The sequence below is a fragment of the Xiphias gladius genome, chromosome 4 (genome assembly GCF_016859285.1).
Source record: "Xiphias gladius isolate SHS-SW01 ecotype Sanya breed wild chromosome 4, ASM1685928v1, whole genome shotgun sequence".
In the NCBI taxonomy this organism is placed as follows: domain Eukaryota; kingdom Metazoa; phylum Chordata; class Actinopteri; order Istiophoriformes; family Xiphiidae; genus Xiphias; species Xiphias gladius.
Genome location: NC_053403.1, coordinates 17,666,434 through 17,685,206, shown reverse-complemented (window position 1 = coordinate 17,685,206; position 18,773 = coordinate 17,666,434). Strand labels below are relative to the sequence as shown.

General features: G+C 40.6%; 1 protein-coding gene across 1 annotated transcript; it reads right to left on the bottom strand.

The window, feature by feature from the left end:
- Window positions 1-492: 492 nt before the first annotated feature.
- trib2 (tribbles pseudokinase 2) lies at window positions 493-7,580 on the bottom strand. Its single transcript, XM_040125680.1, has 3 exons — window positions 6,171-7,580; window positions 4,409-4,701; window positions 493-1,995 (listed from the first exon to the last, which is right to left on the bottom strand). The coding sequence occupies exons 1-3, from the start codon at window positions 6,438-6,440 to the stop codon at window positions 1,521-1,523; spliced, it is 1,038 nt and encodes a 345-aa protein (XP_039981614.1). The 5' UTR covers window positions 6,441-7,580; the 3' UTR covers window positions 493-1,520.
- Between the last annotated feature and the right edge of the window lie 11,193 nt (window positions 7,581-18,773).

The following is an 18,773-nucleotide window of genomic DNA, read 5'->3' as shown; positions in this document are numbered from 1 at the left end:
ATCAAGTTTTTAAAAAGAAAAGGGGGAGACCGGGTGGCATGGGCTGTCAGGGCACAGGAATACTGGCACAGAAGATATTGTGTATTCTAAAACTTCAGACAGACATTTCCTCTTTGCGCCTGTCCTGTGTCAAGATATTGCCTACATTATACATGAAAAAGGAATCTCTGAATAAAGAAAAACCCTGCAATGTAGTTTTAAATATATATTTCTATTTTTATATAATATATATATATATATATAATATATATATATATATATATATATATATATATATATATATATATATATATATATATATATATATATATATATATATATATATATATATATATATATATATATATATATATATATATATATATATATATATATATATATATATATATATATATATATATATATATATATATATATATATAATATATATATATATATATATATATATATATATATATATATATATATATATATATATATATATATGTTACGATTTAAATAAATGTTACGTTCTCGTTCCTACAACTGAAGAATGCATTTAAATAAGAGGAAGCTAATTTTAAGAGATGGAATCGTCCATTCACCTTACACACCAAGTGCATGATGCCATGTGTGGAACCAAGAAAACTGTTTAAGATTGAGGTTTAGGGAGTGATATTGAAGCAGCAGTAACAACAGACTGGAATAGCTTAAAAACAAAACAACAAAAAATAAATGGTGGTTTATAAAAGTAATGTTAATGAAAAATGAAAGTATGGTGATGACTGAAGTATGGTAAAGGCTTAAGAGACAGAGGAGGCAGAAACATACAAACTACTGAAAACAAGGCTGTCAAGGAGTTTACTGACTGTCAGAATTTTCAGTCATGTAAAATTGAGACGAATGACAAAACTTAACCATGAAACAAAGTCGAGGTCAAACATGTTGATGATAATGATTATGATGATAAAATGCCTAATGTGCTCCATTTCTTAACCTAATATCACAGGTAAGGGATAATCACCTTGTTTGAACTTGGGATTTTGATTTCCGACCCTGGTGCTGTGGTTAAGATTGGTACCACCTAAGGCTATAACAAAAAACAAAACAAAGTCTGTAAGAAAAGGTGTGGTGTTGCAGTTAATTTTGAATTGTTTTTTGAGTTGTTCTCCTTGGTTTCTGGTGTTCTAATGTCCCTTCATGCTTTCCATAGTGTCAAAAATGGTCAATGTGTCTACTTTTATGAGCACCACATTTAACCAAACAGATCCAAATGGAACATTTGCTACATTGTTTGCAACTTGCATGTCCAGTGGCAGCATCCCCAAACAGGAAGTGCATCGCCAGGTGACATATAGATGCCATTTGTCATACCAGGCTCAAGGTTTTCCATGAAATGGTTGAAAAGGAAACAGGATGGAAACACCTTTATTATGAGTGACAAATGTTCACCTATTAATCTCTAAACTACTGTTTTTGGCCTTGTTGTGAGTGTGGCGAGCTGACCGTGGCAGAGTCGTCCGCTTGTGCTTGGTGTTTGCTCAGCTGAAGAACTGCTCCAGCTCCTCTTCCATGTTCACCTCAGGCACCATCTGCTCCTGCTCTCTTTCTCCTCTGCCGGGCACGGCAGCACCCCCCAGTGCCCCAGAGGAGGCAAACCAGGGGTGCTCCAGTATCTCCCGAGAGGTGAGGCGCTCTGTGGGTTCTCGGCGGAGGATGGAGCGGATCAGGCACTTGGCCTTGGGTGTGAGCGTTTCAGGGATGTTGAAGTGACCCCTACGAATTTTACTGAACAGAGAGCTGGGCTCAACGTCATGGAAAGGGTAGCGCCCCACGAGAATGGTATATAGCATGACACCCAGACTCCAGACGTCAGCTGCCTTCCCCGAATAGCTGCCATTGGCATTGAGGATCTCAGGACTTACATAGGCTGGGCAGCCATGTTTGTCTGACAGGGAGTCATCATGACCATCCAGGATATACGTGTCCTCAAGGCTCTCCAGCCTCACGAGACTTCTGGAAACACACAAGGGGGGGAGACAAAAAACAAAAAAAACAATTTCAACATAAGTTACCATCTGATAATGTGAATGCTACTAAGTGATAATTACTACCATAGTTCCAATGTTTGGATGTCAAATAAAAAAATACAAAAAAATACGCAAGACACTCAAGTGTGGTAATTTGCTCTGATGGACATTTTAAGTGTTGTAGATCCACTGCTTTTGGAGGTCAATTACTTTCACTTAGAAGCCCAGCCAAAAAGCATCAACATACAAATCGCTTTCCAAAAAACCTCCACAACACAAAAGAAACACTTACGGGTGAATGATCATCTTGAGTTTCATGCATTTAACTGTTTCACTCCGAAAATCAAGCACCTGACTATGTGATTTGTTTCTTCTCCTGCTCCTTTCCCATCAAAATAGCATCTATTTTCACTCTACACTAAACCTCACAATAGCAGCTATAATATGCTTGAGTGCTGATAATGGCTGGTTGTTCAGGGGCGTTGTTACTTAAGAATCTTGAGAGGCTCAGGCAAGAACATTTTCCACATGCATGGTAAAAGACGCTTGTGGGGCTATGCAAATGGTGCCATCTGCATGTGAGGTCCATGAGACATGCTGCACCAGACAAAGAGCCAGGGTGTGTGATGGTGTCTACTGGGAGCCGCTAGGAAAAAGGAAACCAAGAAGCACTGGCTTAGACAAGAAAGTATTTTTCTCCACCTTTGACATGTGCATGCACTGTAGAATAACCCCATCCACTGGTTCATTGTCTCCAAAGTAGTTTCCCTTATATATACTTTAGTGTTTTCAGATTTTCATATCAGGACAACTCTATTATTTCCTTGAGCCAAAATGCCCATTGTTCCTCTTTGAGATAAAGACCCTTTTAAATACAGCATAATACTCCCTGGATAACAGTTTATTTGGAAGACGTGCAAAACTGCAATTACAGTTAAGGGGGCTTAGAAATAGAAAAAAAGACTTAGCCCTTTTTTTTATGATTGTACATTATCTTTATTTAAGCTGTTCGGGATGTAATATGCACTGATCCTAAAATGTCTCATGACTTTGGTGTAGAAGGCAGAGATCGACAAGGCCTGTTGAAGTGGCTCAGCTGTGCTGTGTTGGATTCCACTCGAGGCCAAACTTTGACCATTGCTCTTTAAACAGACTGCTCTTTGGTCAAAGAGCTAACAGCAGCATGACAAAATCAGAGCAGGAAGCTAACATATCTTGTGGAAGCTTGCTCAGGTATTATTTTATTTCTGGTCTTGTTCCTTTCCTTTTCTTTGCATATTCCATATCCTTTTATCACACACTTGGGTTAAAGCCAGAACAATGTTACAGTGTCTAAAGTAGCTTCATCTTCTCATTTCTGTACTCCCGTGTCCACTGAGCCAAGAGGACTGAAAAGGTGTAAGAGGATTCTTGACAGGCCGTATAGTAAATGTGACCCAATACTGTCCAGCACCATCACATTTTCAAATTCACCTGACATCAATCATTTAATGAGAGGGAAGGGGAACTCGGCATCCCAGCCCATGGGCAGTCTGGTGTGACATTCAAGGTCATTGGACCTGAACTGAAAATGTAAGGCAGCTCAATTTCCCTTTTCCACAGTTAGCGCCAAAGAATTATGTCACTCTTTCAGACAGAGGGCAATGAGGTGCAGCCTGTGCATCTGCCATGGGGTATTAGATAAGAGTTGGCTGGAATGAAGTTTCCCTCAAAAACTTTAGCATTGGCATTGCCTTATGGTCAGCAATGACATGAGTAAAAGGGTGATAAAATGTTTTGCATGTGAATAAGCGTCTACTTAATTTAAAAATACATCCTCATTAATAAAAAGGTGCTCTCAGGTTGCTGTGGCAACAGATGCCCGGATTTTATTGGTGTAGTTTTAAAATGCTGCCACCAGGGGTCAGTAAATCTGTACTGTGTAAGTTTGATTCCATAGATTTCTCCTGCTGATGCTACACAAGTGCAGCAGTGACAAAAGCTCAACTTAATAGATCATCTGTCATGTAAAAACTAGTCCTGGTAACTTCTCTGTCCATGCTTTTCAGTTCAACAGAAGTCCCAGGTTGGAATAAGTGCAACGGTTACATATACTTGACACGTTCCCTCTAAGTGTGATTCCATAAGCCATATATAAGCGTCATATACCTACTAGTAAACCATGTGCACAAAAATACCTGAGGGAGACACAAAGGGCTTATGTTTCCTGTACTCTGCATAATATCTGGGAGAGGCATGTTAGTCTTGTATTGTCTCAGTTCACACTATCCTCCGTGTAAAATGAGATATGACACAGATAATACTGACTATTGCGATATCATATACAATATGTAGAGATAAAGGGGATTTAAAAAATGCCAGAATGCCAGAGTGAAGACAATGTTTTCTGCAGAACTCACCTGTCCTCATTCTTGAAGACAAACTTCCTCAGTTTGAGGTCACGGAGGACCAGTCCGTTGTCGTGGCAATGTGCCACAGCTGAAGCTATCTGATAAAAGAGTCTGGCAGCTTCATCTTCCCGCAACTTCTTGCAGGTGCGGACAAAAGAGTGCATGTCACCATAGCTTCTCTCAAAGAACACATAGGCTCGTGTCTCCCCTAGCAAGATCTCCAGGATTTGGTTAATATGCTGGTGCTGGCCCAGGGCAAAGTAGGCCGCCAGTGACTCCTGGTATCGGCCAATGTCAAAAACCTGCAATTATAAAAAAGGGACACATTTAAGCTTACAGTCTGCATTCTAGCCATTTTTCTATTTTTTTCTTATCTAGAGTGACTTATGAGTGCAACTATCTCATTAGGTTGTTTTGGTGTCAATATCTAAGGGTAAAAACATCTGCCAAACTATGTTTGGTAGATGGTCTTACCCTAAGAAAGTTTTTTCCCTTTCCCACTGTGGAGACACACAATTAAATCGAACTAAAAGAGCTTCAAATTGCCCTTTAATTAAGCAAAGTATAACCAAAATTTGAGCAATCTACCACATTCTCATGACAGCAGACTAATGTTTAATCTTTTGGCAGAGGGATTGAGGTTATATCGAGGCAAAGTGAAAGCATTGTGTTACTGCACAGTATTGTACTGCAGCCCGGCGTCGCACTGTCTCTTTTGTTTCCATAGTAACCCCCAATTGACTTTCAGTAAAACCAGTTCAGGTGAGCGGGCTCCTCTGCTCGCAGTCAATACAACGACATCCCACAGCTCTTGAGATCTTAAATTGTGACGTAGGCTTCCATTTTGGCAGGAATGATTAATCCCCGAAGCGGGGACTGATTGGTGCTATATTGAAACCGGCACAAAGCAGATGAGGTCAAACAACAGTTAGCTCACAGGCTGTGCCAAAGGCAATTAATTTGTTATTACCATGACGAAAAATTATCTTAAGTCAAAAGGTAACGATTATGAGTCCAAACGGTGCACGTAACTGTCATCTCCAGTCATCAAGCCACTTAAGCCTTTTTTGAGCTGAAATGTACCTTGGGATCAACCCCACTGCCTGTTTAATCAGTTATATACGAAAGTCAATATGGGCTATAAATGGTGTGGAAAGGCCACAACCGAAACCGTAAAGGAATAGTGGTCAATACTGGAGCCATTGTCACAGTAGCTGGCTGAACTTGTAAAGTTCCCCAGCCCTATGTGCTTTTCTCTCGATACAACTGTCCTCAAGAATTCACTTACTAATTTTTGGTGCTTAAGGCGCAATGTGGCTATGTTTATGCACCAAATATAAAACCAAGGGGGAAATAATACGATTATAACATTGCACTATCAAATAGAGAAGCCACGGTTATTCGAGAATAGCACTGTGTGTGCGTGGTTACTCACTGCTTTGTCAACGTTACATCATGCAAGCCAAACCACGCAGCTCGCCCCATTCACTTTTTCCATTAGGCTGCTTTGCCGGCTTTCTATTTACAATTCAAGCAGTTATTAAAAAGTTGAGAGGGGTGGACCTGCACTTAAGACATCAACTCAGTACTTCTCTGTATAGTATGTTCAATATATTTGGGGCAATACATACTGAAATAAAGCGATTGTCATTCATGTAGCAATGCAAGTGCAATGAAAAGGTGGTGAGCTTGTAAGAACCCTACATTTTGTTTTGAGAAACTATTCTGGGAACCTAAAAGGTAGGATGACTCTACCATATTGCCTACTAACCTTACATACGAGCTCTTCCCCGCTGTGCAGGTGGGCGGCTCTGAATACGTGATCTCCCTCCAATGGCTCCAACAAAAGGTAGTCCCCGATGCGGGAGATACAGTGCGAGGAGTCCGGGGTCTCCGGCGGGCTGGGGGACCCGAGGTTGGGACTGAAACTCTGATGCGACTCAGTAGTCCTTAAGCAAGATAATTCTTCAAAATCGTGCGATTTGTGCCGCGATCTCCCATAACGTGAAATGTTAATTGGATTTGACCTCTGTATGTTCATGAGGAATAAGTGTGATAACTCCACAATATCGGGGATCTTCCTCCTCCTTGTTTTTCTCCTCCTCCTCGATTAGGGAAACACTTTGTTGTAAACACAAATCGTCCGATACTAGTAATTCTTGAACAAAGTAAAAAAAACAAAAACAAACAAACAAAAAAAAAACGACAGATGAACTGATTTAGCTGCAGCCTGCTGCTTTATATGGCAGACTATCAACAGGCAAAGCTGGCTCGTTGATTTTCATACAACAAAACGGGGTCTGTAATTTTTTTGCAGTTCAACTGTTCATTTGCCCCAGATTCTTCTCCATTCAAGAGATAAGGCCTGGCAAAAATAACAGAATTACTGCCCCAAGTCGACTGGAAACCCTTTGCACAGACCTGCTGCAATTTCATTAACGTTAGCAGTGCGAGCAGGCACGACCAAACTACAACAAAGGCAACCAAAAGTCGGCTTTTACAATGAATGAAGAGTGCTAAGTTAACCCGCAGCTTGTTTGCTAGCTTATCTTGCCGGTTACTGGTATGGCACGTTTCATAAAACGGAAACAATCTGATGAAAATAGCTTGCAGGCACAGAAAAAAGCACAAGCAAAATGTATAAAGCAAGTTTTGCAAGCTAACAACAGCGACCGAATTTAGCCGAAATTTGACAGACAAATGATGGCTAGCAGGTGCAGAGCTAGTTAGCTTCCTTGGCTAACTAGTACCAGGTCAGTGCACGGCCTTGTTCCCCAGGATCATATCCATGCACGGCGACTGTCATCTACCACACAAGGAGAAAACCCCATCCGGAAAAAGCTGCTGTGGCTCTTTGTGTGAGGGAGTCGACGTCCTTTCTCTTTCTCTTGGTCCAGTCCAATGGAAGAAAAGTGTCGTCTGTCTATTATGTCTGCTGTTGTAAGGTGCTGAGGAAGGAAGGGATGGCCGGCCGACTTTCCCAGGCCTATCCCTTGATTCAACAGGACATCCTCTCTCCCGTGGTGCTGCTGTGCTTCTTACGTGGCTGGGAATCTAGTCCATTCAGTGCGGAGGGAGGCCAGCCGAGCTGCACACACTGAACACACTGCGCCTGTACAGAGCGAGAGAGCTGCCTGGTGGAGGGCAGGGGTGGAGGGGAGGGGAGAGGGGAGAGGGGAGAAGGGTGAAGGGGGGGGGGGGGGGGTCTACACACGCTCACGCTCACACACATACACGACTATACTGATCCGCCCCCTGACGTCACTCTCACATTGAAACCCCATTGGCTTCCAACCTGGTTATAATATGCAGTGCAGTCATGTGAGAACCATGTAGTGTGGCTACACCCCCAGGAATCTAAATGCTTCGCATGCTGGTAAATTGGATGGGGAGGATGGGAGGAGGGGTGGAGGTGGGAGTGAGAGTATAACTACTGTACGTGCTGTGTTACAAATGTGTTTCCTTCTGAAATATCATTCAAGGGAAAGCGAGAGGGATCCCTCTCTCACAATAGCACGCAGATATACACCATCAAGCACAGTTATGCAGTAGCGACATTTTCTTTGCATCAACACCATTATGGTGTCACATGAAAAACAGTGAATACAGCCATTACATTAGAGTATATTTAAAGAGTGGAATTGCAGCAAATGATGAGAGATGTAACATGTTACTGGTGTGACTCACTGTTGCGCTGTAAGTTTACTCCTCTGCAAGGATATGTAAGCAAAATTTAGAATGAATGCAACAAAAACATGCATTATAAAGCTCCCCTATTTGCATGTTAGAAATGTAAAAGTAAGGTATGAACTTTGATATGATATGAGATCATATTCCAGATTTTTCTGACAAGGCTGAATAAAAAAGACCACAGAATTGATTAAAAGCTGACACATGGCTGTGTGCTTTTGAGACGTCTCTTGTAACGAATTCCTGTCATGCAGAGTTGTGCCCCTGTAATATATTACAAAACGAAGGATGGAAGAGGTTCATTATTCATTGTTCTTCCTAGATTACTAGGGGGTGTGACAGGAGGATTGTGCAATTCCATGTAGGAATCCGGGGCGGTGAGAGGAATGCTTGCAGCTGGATGCAAGACACTGACAGAAGTGTTCGATTTAACCTTTATTCCCCTGTAGTAGCAGTGCACACAAGCATACAGCACACATTATTCTAAATCTTTGTTTCTCGCTGACTGTTTGACTAAGCCCCCGCAACATGGAAATGCATTTTTCACACAGAGGCCTCTCATCTCAGAAACGGTGGTTCACAGTTGCAGAATGTGGCTGCACCCACAAGCGTTTATATTCCAGTCCTCAAGTTTATGTGTATGTATGTATCTGGGTTCTGTGATATTATCTCTGTGAGCCACCCACTTTATTCTTTGATATAACGCTTGACAATTCTTCACTATATAATAGCTTTTGCTTTTGTTTCATACATTCAGTTGAGAACAATATGAAGATACTACTGAATTGTACAAAAATTGCAGGTTACTACACCCTACATAAACACAGTGATACATGCATAGTATACTGTAGTACATTTCTGTTTTATAACCCCAAATGGGGATTCTGTTAAGCCTAAACCACAGCTGTGCATGAATCAGAAAAATAATCCCCAAAGATTCCTTTTGCCCCCATTCCATGATACACTGTGTGACTCATTTGTACTGGAGAGCAGCACTCGAGAAAATCCATTGAGGTTCATCAGCTCTCCAGACACACCTACATGCCAAGGAGTAACGTCAGGCTGCCCCCGCAGTGCCTTCCAGCAAGAGCTTATGATTCTGTATGTACACCACTGAAACAAGATGTGTCCCATGGAAGACTACAGAGGTCAATGAAGACGGGTGAGCATCTCTGAACCCCCTTGGCGATGTTACTCATCGACTTTCTAATAGGCTGTCTTGCCCTGTAGAAAATGATCTAAGGTCAGTTTCCCCTGTAATGTTGACATTACAGGAAGGCCTAAGGGTTTAGACCCACAAGAGGAATGTGTTTTCCAGAGTGGTTGCAATCAAATGAAATTTATTAAAATGCATCATGAAACCAATTCAAATATGAGTTATTTTTCCTTGCATTGTACATTCAGAATATAGCCAGTATCCCATAGCAACGGAGTTAGCCAGCTCATGTTGTCACCAGTAAGAATCAGTGCTGTCACATCCGAACCCTTTGGGTAACTTCCACAGACAAATTCGATCATACACGAGAAGATAGATGCAGCAGCACAGGAGGAATGAGATCATTCAGTGACTTTGAGAGGAGATGATGTGAGGAATAATCGACAGGAGGACAGAGGATGGAAAAGCACGCCGTGGAGGAGAAAGTGGAAGAGAAAGAAGAGGAAAGAGGAATGAAACTGACAGAAAGTGTTGTTCTTCTCCAACGTCATCTTTGGAAATCCTGAAATACTTTCTGTCAGGTAGTGAGATGCCAGCTGGAGGGCTGAGCAGAGGAACAGCATGTTTAAGACAAAATTGTACAGAAATATTTGGGAGTAGAGGGCAAAAAATCAAACCAATAAGGCAAAAATGCTTAACAAGGAAAACATGACATGCACTTTCAGTAATAATGAAACCGCTGACATCATGTTAATATCAGAGGTATTTTTAGCTTTATTTTGAATGCAGACCCTGCTCCCATGGAATCTTTAGCTTTATTTTTATATTTACTGTTGAGCATCATACAAATTCCCATGATACTCATTCTTTTTATGACCCATAGTGAGCGTGTTCGTAGTGCGCAACAGCTGCCATACCCTTCAATTTCAAGTGAAAGAAAAAACAAGTTATTTTGGGGATGGGTACATGTGCCACGTTTTGCCCTCCATGGCGCTTAGGGACCTACGGCCTGTTTTTAACCAAGAGAATGAGAAATGGAGCTGCATATTCGAGGGCACTGAGGAAGAGAGGAAAGAAAGCAGGGAGTGGAGTGAATAATGTTTCACTGATGATACGATGATGCTCACATTTCCTCCTATTCTTTCCAAATAATATGCTTGATACAGCAGCTCATCACACAAGAACTGCAATCATAAAAAGCAGCGCAATTACAACTGCAAGACTGTTTTAATATCACTTTATAATCAGATCTACCCACTAAAAACACATTATACAATGGAAGAGCTCTCACTGGTAATTGTGAAAATGCTTACTATTATTTTCTATATGTTAAGAGGTTCAAAAGCACCAATTTTTATTCTGATCATCTGTAGAGAGACCATCTCTAGAAGGCTGAATGTCAAAGGAACCTGTAATATAAATTTAAAACTTCCATTTGCAGAGTAAAGACATTTAATGTAAAACTCAGACTGATCCAAGTGGGTCAGGAATGTACACACACAGGCAAAGCCTGAAAATGTTCCGTACTTTATGATACATTGGAACAGAAAAGCTTTGGCCCCTTCAAACTACTTAATAACTTTACCATGATACACATTTTGTCTACTTATGGTAGTACAGGAAATGCGTGAGTCCAAATTAATGAACACATTGCTTGAAACACCGTCCAGTCAGCATCCGAGTAAACCCACAGGGACAATTCAGCAAATCAAATAAACACCGGAACTTTTGTTGACCTCAATTCAACCTGCTGGCTTCTGACCGACAGTTTATGTGCTGCTACAGTAGACAAATGGGAATATCAAGATGAAAATGCTTTCTGATGAATTCAGGATGTACTGCCTTAAGAGTTTTTTTTGGTGAGACATTTTCCTGATTCCTCTCTGAGGTAACAGGAAGTATGAGAGGCTATGAGTGGCAGGTCACACAGATGAGACCTCCTTTACGTGGAAAGGAAGGATCTTCGCTTGAGGGGGAGACAGGATTGGCGTCACTGGCTTGGATCTCTCCTTCATGAAGTCAAACAGCTGAGTGAGGACTTGTGGCAGCTCTGTCAATGGACAGGGTGACTCACTCACTCATAAGTGGAGAGGTTAATAATAGTCATACATTAGATCCACATAAGTGAAATCACTCAGCTTTGCAGCTTAAGCCCCCCAAATGGCTCGGCTGCAAAGCAAAAATACATTTCATCGCCTTTTCTATCTTTCATTTATGTGACAGTTTATAGATTTGGATGACAAGAAAGTGAATGTAAATGTCGTCAGGCTAAATTACTGTCTGAAATAAGGATATTGTAGTTATATGAAGTGTGTAGATTTTAAAGCAACAGGCACATGAAGGCATTAAGCCTGACATGTCATGAAAATGGAAGAAAATCCCGGCAAATAGAATATCAGTGGTGTCGTGATTTGTGTTTTCTTTCTGCTCAGTCTGACAGCTGATATTGTCTTCCCTGTGTAGAAAATATTTCCTGGCACTGCTGAACCTACATGGAACTACCTAAGGCATCACAAGGAAAACCAGGCCGATTTATTAAAATTCCTGAACACTTGACATTTTGGAGACACAAGCGAAGAAACTAACATTATACTACATTTGCCGATGATGAGTCAGTCACAACTTTCCTATCCCTGCTGTTTGGAGAGGAGTCATACCAGGGGAGCCAGTACAGTTAGGGAAGTGCACTCAGTATGCAGTATTACAGTATAATGTACCGGCTCATAAAAATGTTATTTGGTTCCAAAAAATCTATAATCTGACTATCCGGATTATCTTTTTCCTGTAAATATACATGTACCACACAGTTTCCATCATGCTTTCTGATAGTGTTTCATTATATTTATTAGCCATAACTGGACAGTAAATATTCATTAAATGCAACAAAGATGTAATCTCTGATGATGTAGTCTGGTGGGGTTAGAAAACAGCTTTGGTTGAAGATCTTTAAAGCTTTGAAGACTACAAATAAACACATGGTGGCTCAGTTCTTACCACTGTTGCCTCAGAGCAAAGAAGGTGTTTTTTTTGTCAAGTCTGATTATTCTCTGTATTCTTATGTGGGTTTGCTCACACAGTCCAAAGACCAGCAGCTTAGGTGAATGGCAGAGTTTACAAAGATGCGAACCTTAAAGAATTGTAACAGGCTACAACCCAAGGAAAGAATCATACAGTTAGAGCAGATGTGCAGGCAGAGCAAAAAAGCCAAGCGGCTTATTGTGAGGTTCCTCTTGAGCAAGGCTGGATTACCAACCAGGCAAAGTGGGTGATTACCCTGCATGTTGCCCCGGACCATCAGGTAGCCCGAAGGCTCTAGGTTTACTGTGTGGCAGTTGTTTGTGGTAATTTGTAAACTGCAGATTTGTGTGATAATGACTGATGACTGAAATGATATTTTAATTATAATAATAATAATGATAATGGGGGGTCAGCAGGGACAAACTTGCAGCTGAACTTTGCCCCAATGACAAGGTTGATGTGGCCCTGCTTTAAAATTCCTCTATAAAACATGTACTATAGCATATGATATGAATATGACGTCGTAAGCCACTGTACACAAGGTTTTTTGTGGCATGATTGTATCAACGGACAATGTAGAAACACAAATTGAACCAAGCAGATTATTTGCCATACAACCTTTTCAGATGGCTTGTAAGAAAACATGAATGATAATGTGGCTGAATGTTTTGTCAAAAAGAATATGTAATATCTGTAACTATGCAGGCAGGTATTATGTCTAATGTGACTGCATTGGGGTCACTCTGAAGGGGTATTCACAGTGTAGAAGGTCACTTAAAACTGGTCTTTTTCAGTGATTCAGAGGCTGTATGATAAGCTACGAAATGACAAGAGTGCACTGTCCTTGTCTAGCCTTTAAATGAGAACGCACACACACACACGCACACAGGCTCACGCACACAAACACACGCACACAAACACATCACGGCGATTCACACAACATTCAAAGTGCTACCATAGCAACCTGTCTCCATCCCCCAGGGAATATTGTACAGAACTGCAAACATAAACCCAAACACAAACACACACTATATACACACATACAGTGAAATACACATAAGGGACCCCATGCTCTAATCTCCTTGGAAAGAACACTGCTCAGTTAATGAGCGATTTTGTGCCAAAACTTACGTTTCATGCCTGCTTAGATTGGAAAATTAAGGCAACGAGTCATGATTCACTTTCCTTTAGCTATACCATGCATCATGATGTATTCACAGAACTCTATCATAGCATGATTATGGTCGGCTTATTGCCACTTCCATCATCTAAAGTGAATTACCGCTTCATTATGCTATATTAATTTTGTATGCAACAACATTTCTCCCATTTTTCCCCCTGATGGGCTGGAACAGCTTCTGAAACAGCATTTAGACCATGCAACATTAAAACTGAAGTCCATACAAATTAAATCCATTTGGGTGAGGCAGCAGCTTGTGCACTATTCAATTTTAGAAGAATATTGGAGAAGAATATTTTATGCTATTACTGTGCAGAACAATCAGACAGGTTGAGTCCCACACAAAGCAGCAGACTCTGAGGTGGGGATACAGCAGTGAAGTAGACACTGGCGGGGACATCACTAGCTACTGCACTTCATCACTGTAGCTCAACTTCCTGCCTGTAGTGCTGCTATGTCTCATGTGCTAAGGCTAGTCTCTTTGTTTATACCTACCATACACTGGCAGGTGCAGACACACACACACACACACACACACACAAACACGCGCAGATACACACACACATACGTATAACGCTGCTTTGAAATCCCACTTCTGTGCAATCATTCATTATACTGTGGGTGTCAAACAATACCTTGTCGAAGACAACAGGTAGAAGTGCTGCATGACAATTAGTTCAAACAAACAAGGCTCTCTCCCTGTTTACTCTAAACATTGCCTTTAAGAAAAATCTAACTGGCAGAAGCCTCCTATTGTGCTGTGAAATCTGGAAGGGGAAGTTGTTGATGTAAAATTAGAATCTAGGTCACGCTAGATTGAGGACAGCAGATATCAGATAAAAGCATGCATCATTTAGTTTAAAAAATATGAATAGTTACATGATCAGAGTTGCAAAGGGAAAGTCAGCCTTCTGTAGCAGTTTCAGAGATTCTTGTGTGGGTTGTTTGCCGCACTGCTTTGAATATGGTATGTATTCACATATTGGGGATGTGCAGCTATTAAGATAATAATTAACTGTCATCTCAAAAGGCCTTCGCTTCAGGCGAAATAGCCTCAAGCCTGACAGCAACAAACAAAGAGGGTGGATACAGGGAGAAAGAGAAACGGAGGAGTGAAGGACCTGCGATTACTGTCACAGTAAGCAACATTAGTGACATTAGCTGTGACAGTAATGATCTGTCTCCAGCATATCTGGCTAACAGAGGCTGGCATGTCAAACAAACCATGCCTGTGACAATCAGCACTGGGCATGGGTCAATGTATTTAGCATACCATTACAGCTCAAATGACTGCAGTCTACTACCACAGCAGTTGTGGAGGTCAGCGCAGAGGAATGCCTATGCTCTTAAGTCCCTTTTCTTCCTCTTTTATCTATTTTTGAAAATGATGGCTTACATAGAAATGGATAATGAGAATGGTTGCCATGTCTCAGTCCTCAAAAGGCTCGGGAAAGCCCTCTGATGAAGGCTCAGATAACCATTACCATAACCTTTCATACTGTCTGCCAGAAAGGCCCTGCAACTCATTTTAAGTCTGACTTTAGATAACTCTCTAATGTGGTATATTATAAAGAGACAGGGGGGTGTAGGTGGGTGGAGCATTGTAGCAGACTTTTGCGATATCATCTCAGTGATTGTATGTTTGATGGTTTTTCCTCCTCAGAACAGGACAACCCCTTCTGCAACACACTTCTACAAGTGGAGCACAGATCAGGAGATAAAGTTGCGGATGAGAACAGCCAGCAACTAGTTTCTCAGCGTAGCATCTTAGCTGTCCCTTTCTGCTGACAAGGACAAGCTTTGCTTTAATGCTGACCTCACAGGTACTTGTGTCTGTATGTGTATAGGTAAATTAAAGCGTCAGAGAAAGTTTGCCTACTTGCATTCCCACCAGGTTCCTTTGTTTTTGAAGGTCATCATCTAATATCCCTGTCATGGGTCATCAGTATGCTCTGCTAACAATAAACGCAGCGTTCATGCAAACAAAGTTAGAAAAGGTGATGTGTTCAGGACGCAAGACTCCCTACTGTGTTATTTACCCACAGATTCACACAGATGCATTTCCATTTTCATTTGATTCAATTTTCTCTTAATTATAATTACTCCTCCTCTCTTTCCTTTCATACACACGTTCACATGCGACACACAAAACATACACACACAAACACACACACACGCACGCACACACAGATGCAAATAACACAAACATGATGTAATTATTGCAGCCTTGGAAAATTCTACCCATTTCCTGCTGAGAAATGACCTGCAAATGAGAACCGCTGTTGTAACATAATTAAAAACAATCACTAAAAATGCAGCAGGCATATTTTTTTATCTCTTTTGTAAAATGATCTAGTATAATCTAAGAGGAAAAAAACACTGGAAATTGTGTAGTTCAGCCAACTATTCTTCCCATGTGGGTACAGTCATATGGTTGCTTTTACAAAGTTGCTGTGTGTGTACTCTAGGAAAGAAAGGAAAGACATTTCCTTCACAGTGCTCGCCATTAGACTTAACAGATGTTGTAGTCACATCCCAGCCTGACCGGTGACATCACCATTAACTGTGCAGATGATCCACCGTTTTCTCTGAATAAATTCAGCTGTGATGAGCCACATTTGGGAATTGTCCATTACTGCTAAAGAAAAAGTGATTTTAAAGAATCACTAAGCAGATTTAGACTATTTTGCTTTCATATAATCTCAGAAGTGCCTGGGATTAATATCCATCTTTGATCTTTAACAACGACAAATAATGTTAATAAGGATCATGATGATAACAGTGACTCCAACAACCCCACTGCTGCTGCAGACAATTATAATGATCATGATGCTAAGGATGGTGATTAGAGCAAAGAGAGGCTCACATATTTGAATATACTTTTTTTCGAAAGTCACAAAAGCCTGCAGACATGAACAAGCACATTTAGTATCTAATATCATTCTCTGAAATGTGTCCTATTGTGATGCAATTCTGTATCAGATGTGGCACAGCTACAGCACATATTGTCAGCCTGTCAGAGACATTGGGTGTAAATTACTTTGGGGATGTAGTTTGGATATGGTGTATTATTGCTCTAAAAATGTGCCACGCGTGCCAGCAGGCCACTACATTACATGAAATCGAACAGATGGCTTTCTACAGCCTGTGCAATATGTTGAGTTGACCACTCTGACTTCAGATGTAATAACTGCCAAAGAAATGAGGGAGCAAACCAAAAAGCAATCTCCTCAGACAGTGATAACATCACACTTTGGAGGGTGCAGAAAACAAAGAGACTGGATTGAAAGAAAATATCAAATATTATACAACAATGGTTCGCAGATGTTGGTGTAATAAGTCTTTCACTTTGTATCAATTTCAACTGATTAAACTTTGAGATACATATGGTGTAGTATTGCTTTGCGGCCCTGACGCTAGAAGTTCCTTTCAAGATATTTTTCATACATGAATTGTGGGTAATGTTGCCAGGCTGATGACATATTGGGGATTGAAGCAGGAAGAGTAGCCAGTGATGCAACATGCATTACAACAACATCCGTATTAATAACATATTACCAATATTATCAAAAATCTGTATATTCTTTCAGATCTATTACCAGTAACAAATGACTAACTAACAGCATCTTCCATCATGTTCCAGTACCTTGGTCAAATTTAGATCATTTAGTTTGGGACGTGCTGTGCTGGGTAATTCCCTCTTTGGTAAGACTTTATATTGAAGTACACAAAATTCTGCATACAGGAAAAAGTGAGAAACAAATCAGGAATGACTAGATAACTAACAAACTGCTTATAAGTAGTCCCTGAATAAGTCTTAACTGAGGACTATAGAGTTGATAATGATGAGTTACCTGTGAACAGATTTTGAGATACTACAATAATGAAGCATTATGTAAGGACTAGTTCATATATAGCTGTGATTCAACATACTGACCACTTTCTTATTGAGTCCTCTGAACTCCCCTTTTTGGGGCCCCTTAAGGCCCACCTCTTGTAAGTAATTAATCAGTTATGTTATTTTAATCATCCAATTAATCATTTTTGGTTACTTCTAAAAACCACTCAAATAAACATTGATTATTACAGTCTTAATTGTAGGATTGCTGGAATGAGAAGTAGTTGCATTTTTTTTTTTTTTTTTTTTTGTCTTTTATAAAAAAAATTCCAGAATTACCATTCTTATTCATAATTAATGTAATCTGTGTATCTTGCTTTGCATTTTAATGATTTATTTGGGTACTCTTGCCCATAATTCATAGGTTAAGTTAAGAGACAGACAGGAAATGTGGGGAGAGAGACAGATGGGAGGATGACATGCAACAAAGGTCCCCAGTTGGATTCAAACCAGGAGCTTTGCGGTTTACGTGGCCCTCACTTAGGTTTTTTATATGTTGTATGTGTATGTATGTAAACGTAGGTGTAAGTGTGTTTGGTGTAAATGTGTGTAATGTCTCCATTTATATATATTTTATGCTGCTGTATTTTTTAATGTACAAAAAACATTAAAAGATATTTTTTACAAAATGTACAAAAAAGAAATTTAAAAAATGTGTCAAATGAAAGGATACATTCGGACATTATTGTGCTTAAATTAAGTGGTCTTTTTTATATGGATGATAAAGATGAAACACAAAAATTATGTGCAACAGGAGCAGATTTCACATGACAAACCATCAGCTACTCTGTAATTTGGGCTGAGTTGCATTTTGACAGCAGTTTTTCTGAAACTGTGATGGAACCTTTTAGCAGAAGAAGACTAGCTCTTCTCCATTGTGGAGAAACTAACAGGCCCACTGTAAGCCAGCCCCCAGCCCTGTCTCTGTGTTACAATGAATCTGACTCAGGCTTCCAGAAAAATGAATGGCTGCTGCCTGCTCACTGCTCCTTTCTCTCATGGCCCACTGCCAGAGCTCTAATTTAAGATCCAGGACTTCTGCTGGGAGAGGGGGAGTGCAGAGGAAGCCTAGCCCAAGCAGAAGTGCAGCGGGTGGCGGAGAGTCCTGGCCCCTGTTCCCTGGAGTGGAATTGATGGCTGTTAAGCTCATCAATGGGGATGATTCATCTAAGGCAGCCAGTCACTCCATTTCTCCTGGTCTGCTTGCCTGAAGTGGAGGAGAGTCAAAAGGCTCAATGACTACCTGCTCTCTCTGGTGGATCATGCCTTTTAGAAACAAATAATAAGGTGCAGCTTCCACCATGCACTATTCTTGAGACTGAATTAGTGCTTAGTGCTGGTATGTACCCCTGAATTCCAACACATTTATGTAGTGATATTTTTCAGACCATTTCTTGAGTGTTTGCATTGTCATCAGAGCCAAGAACCTGTG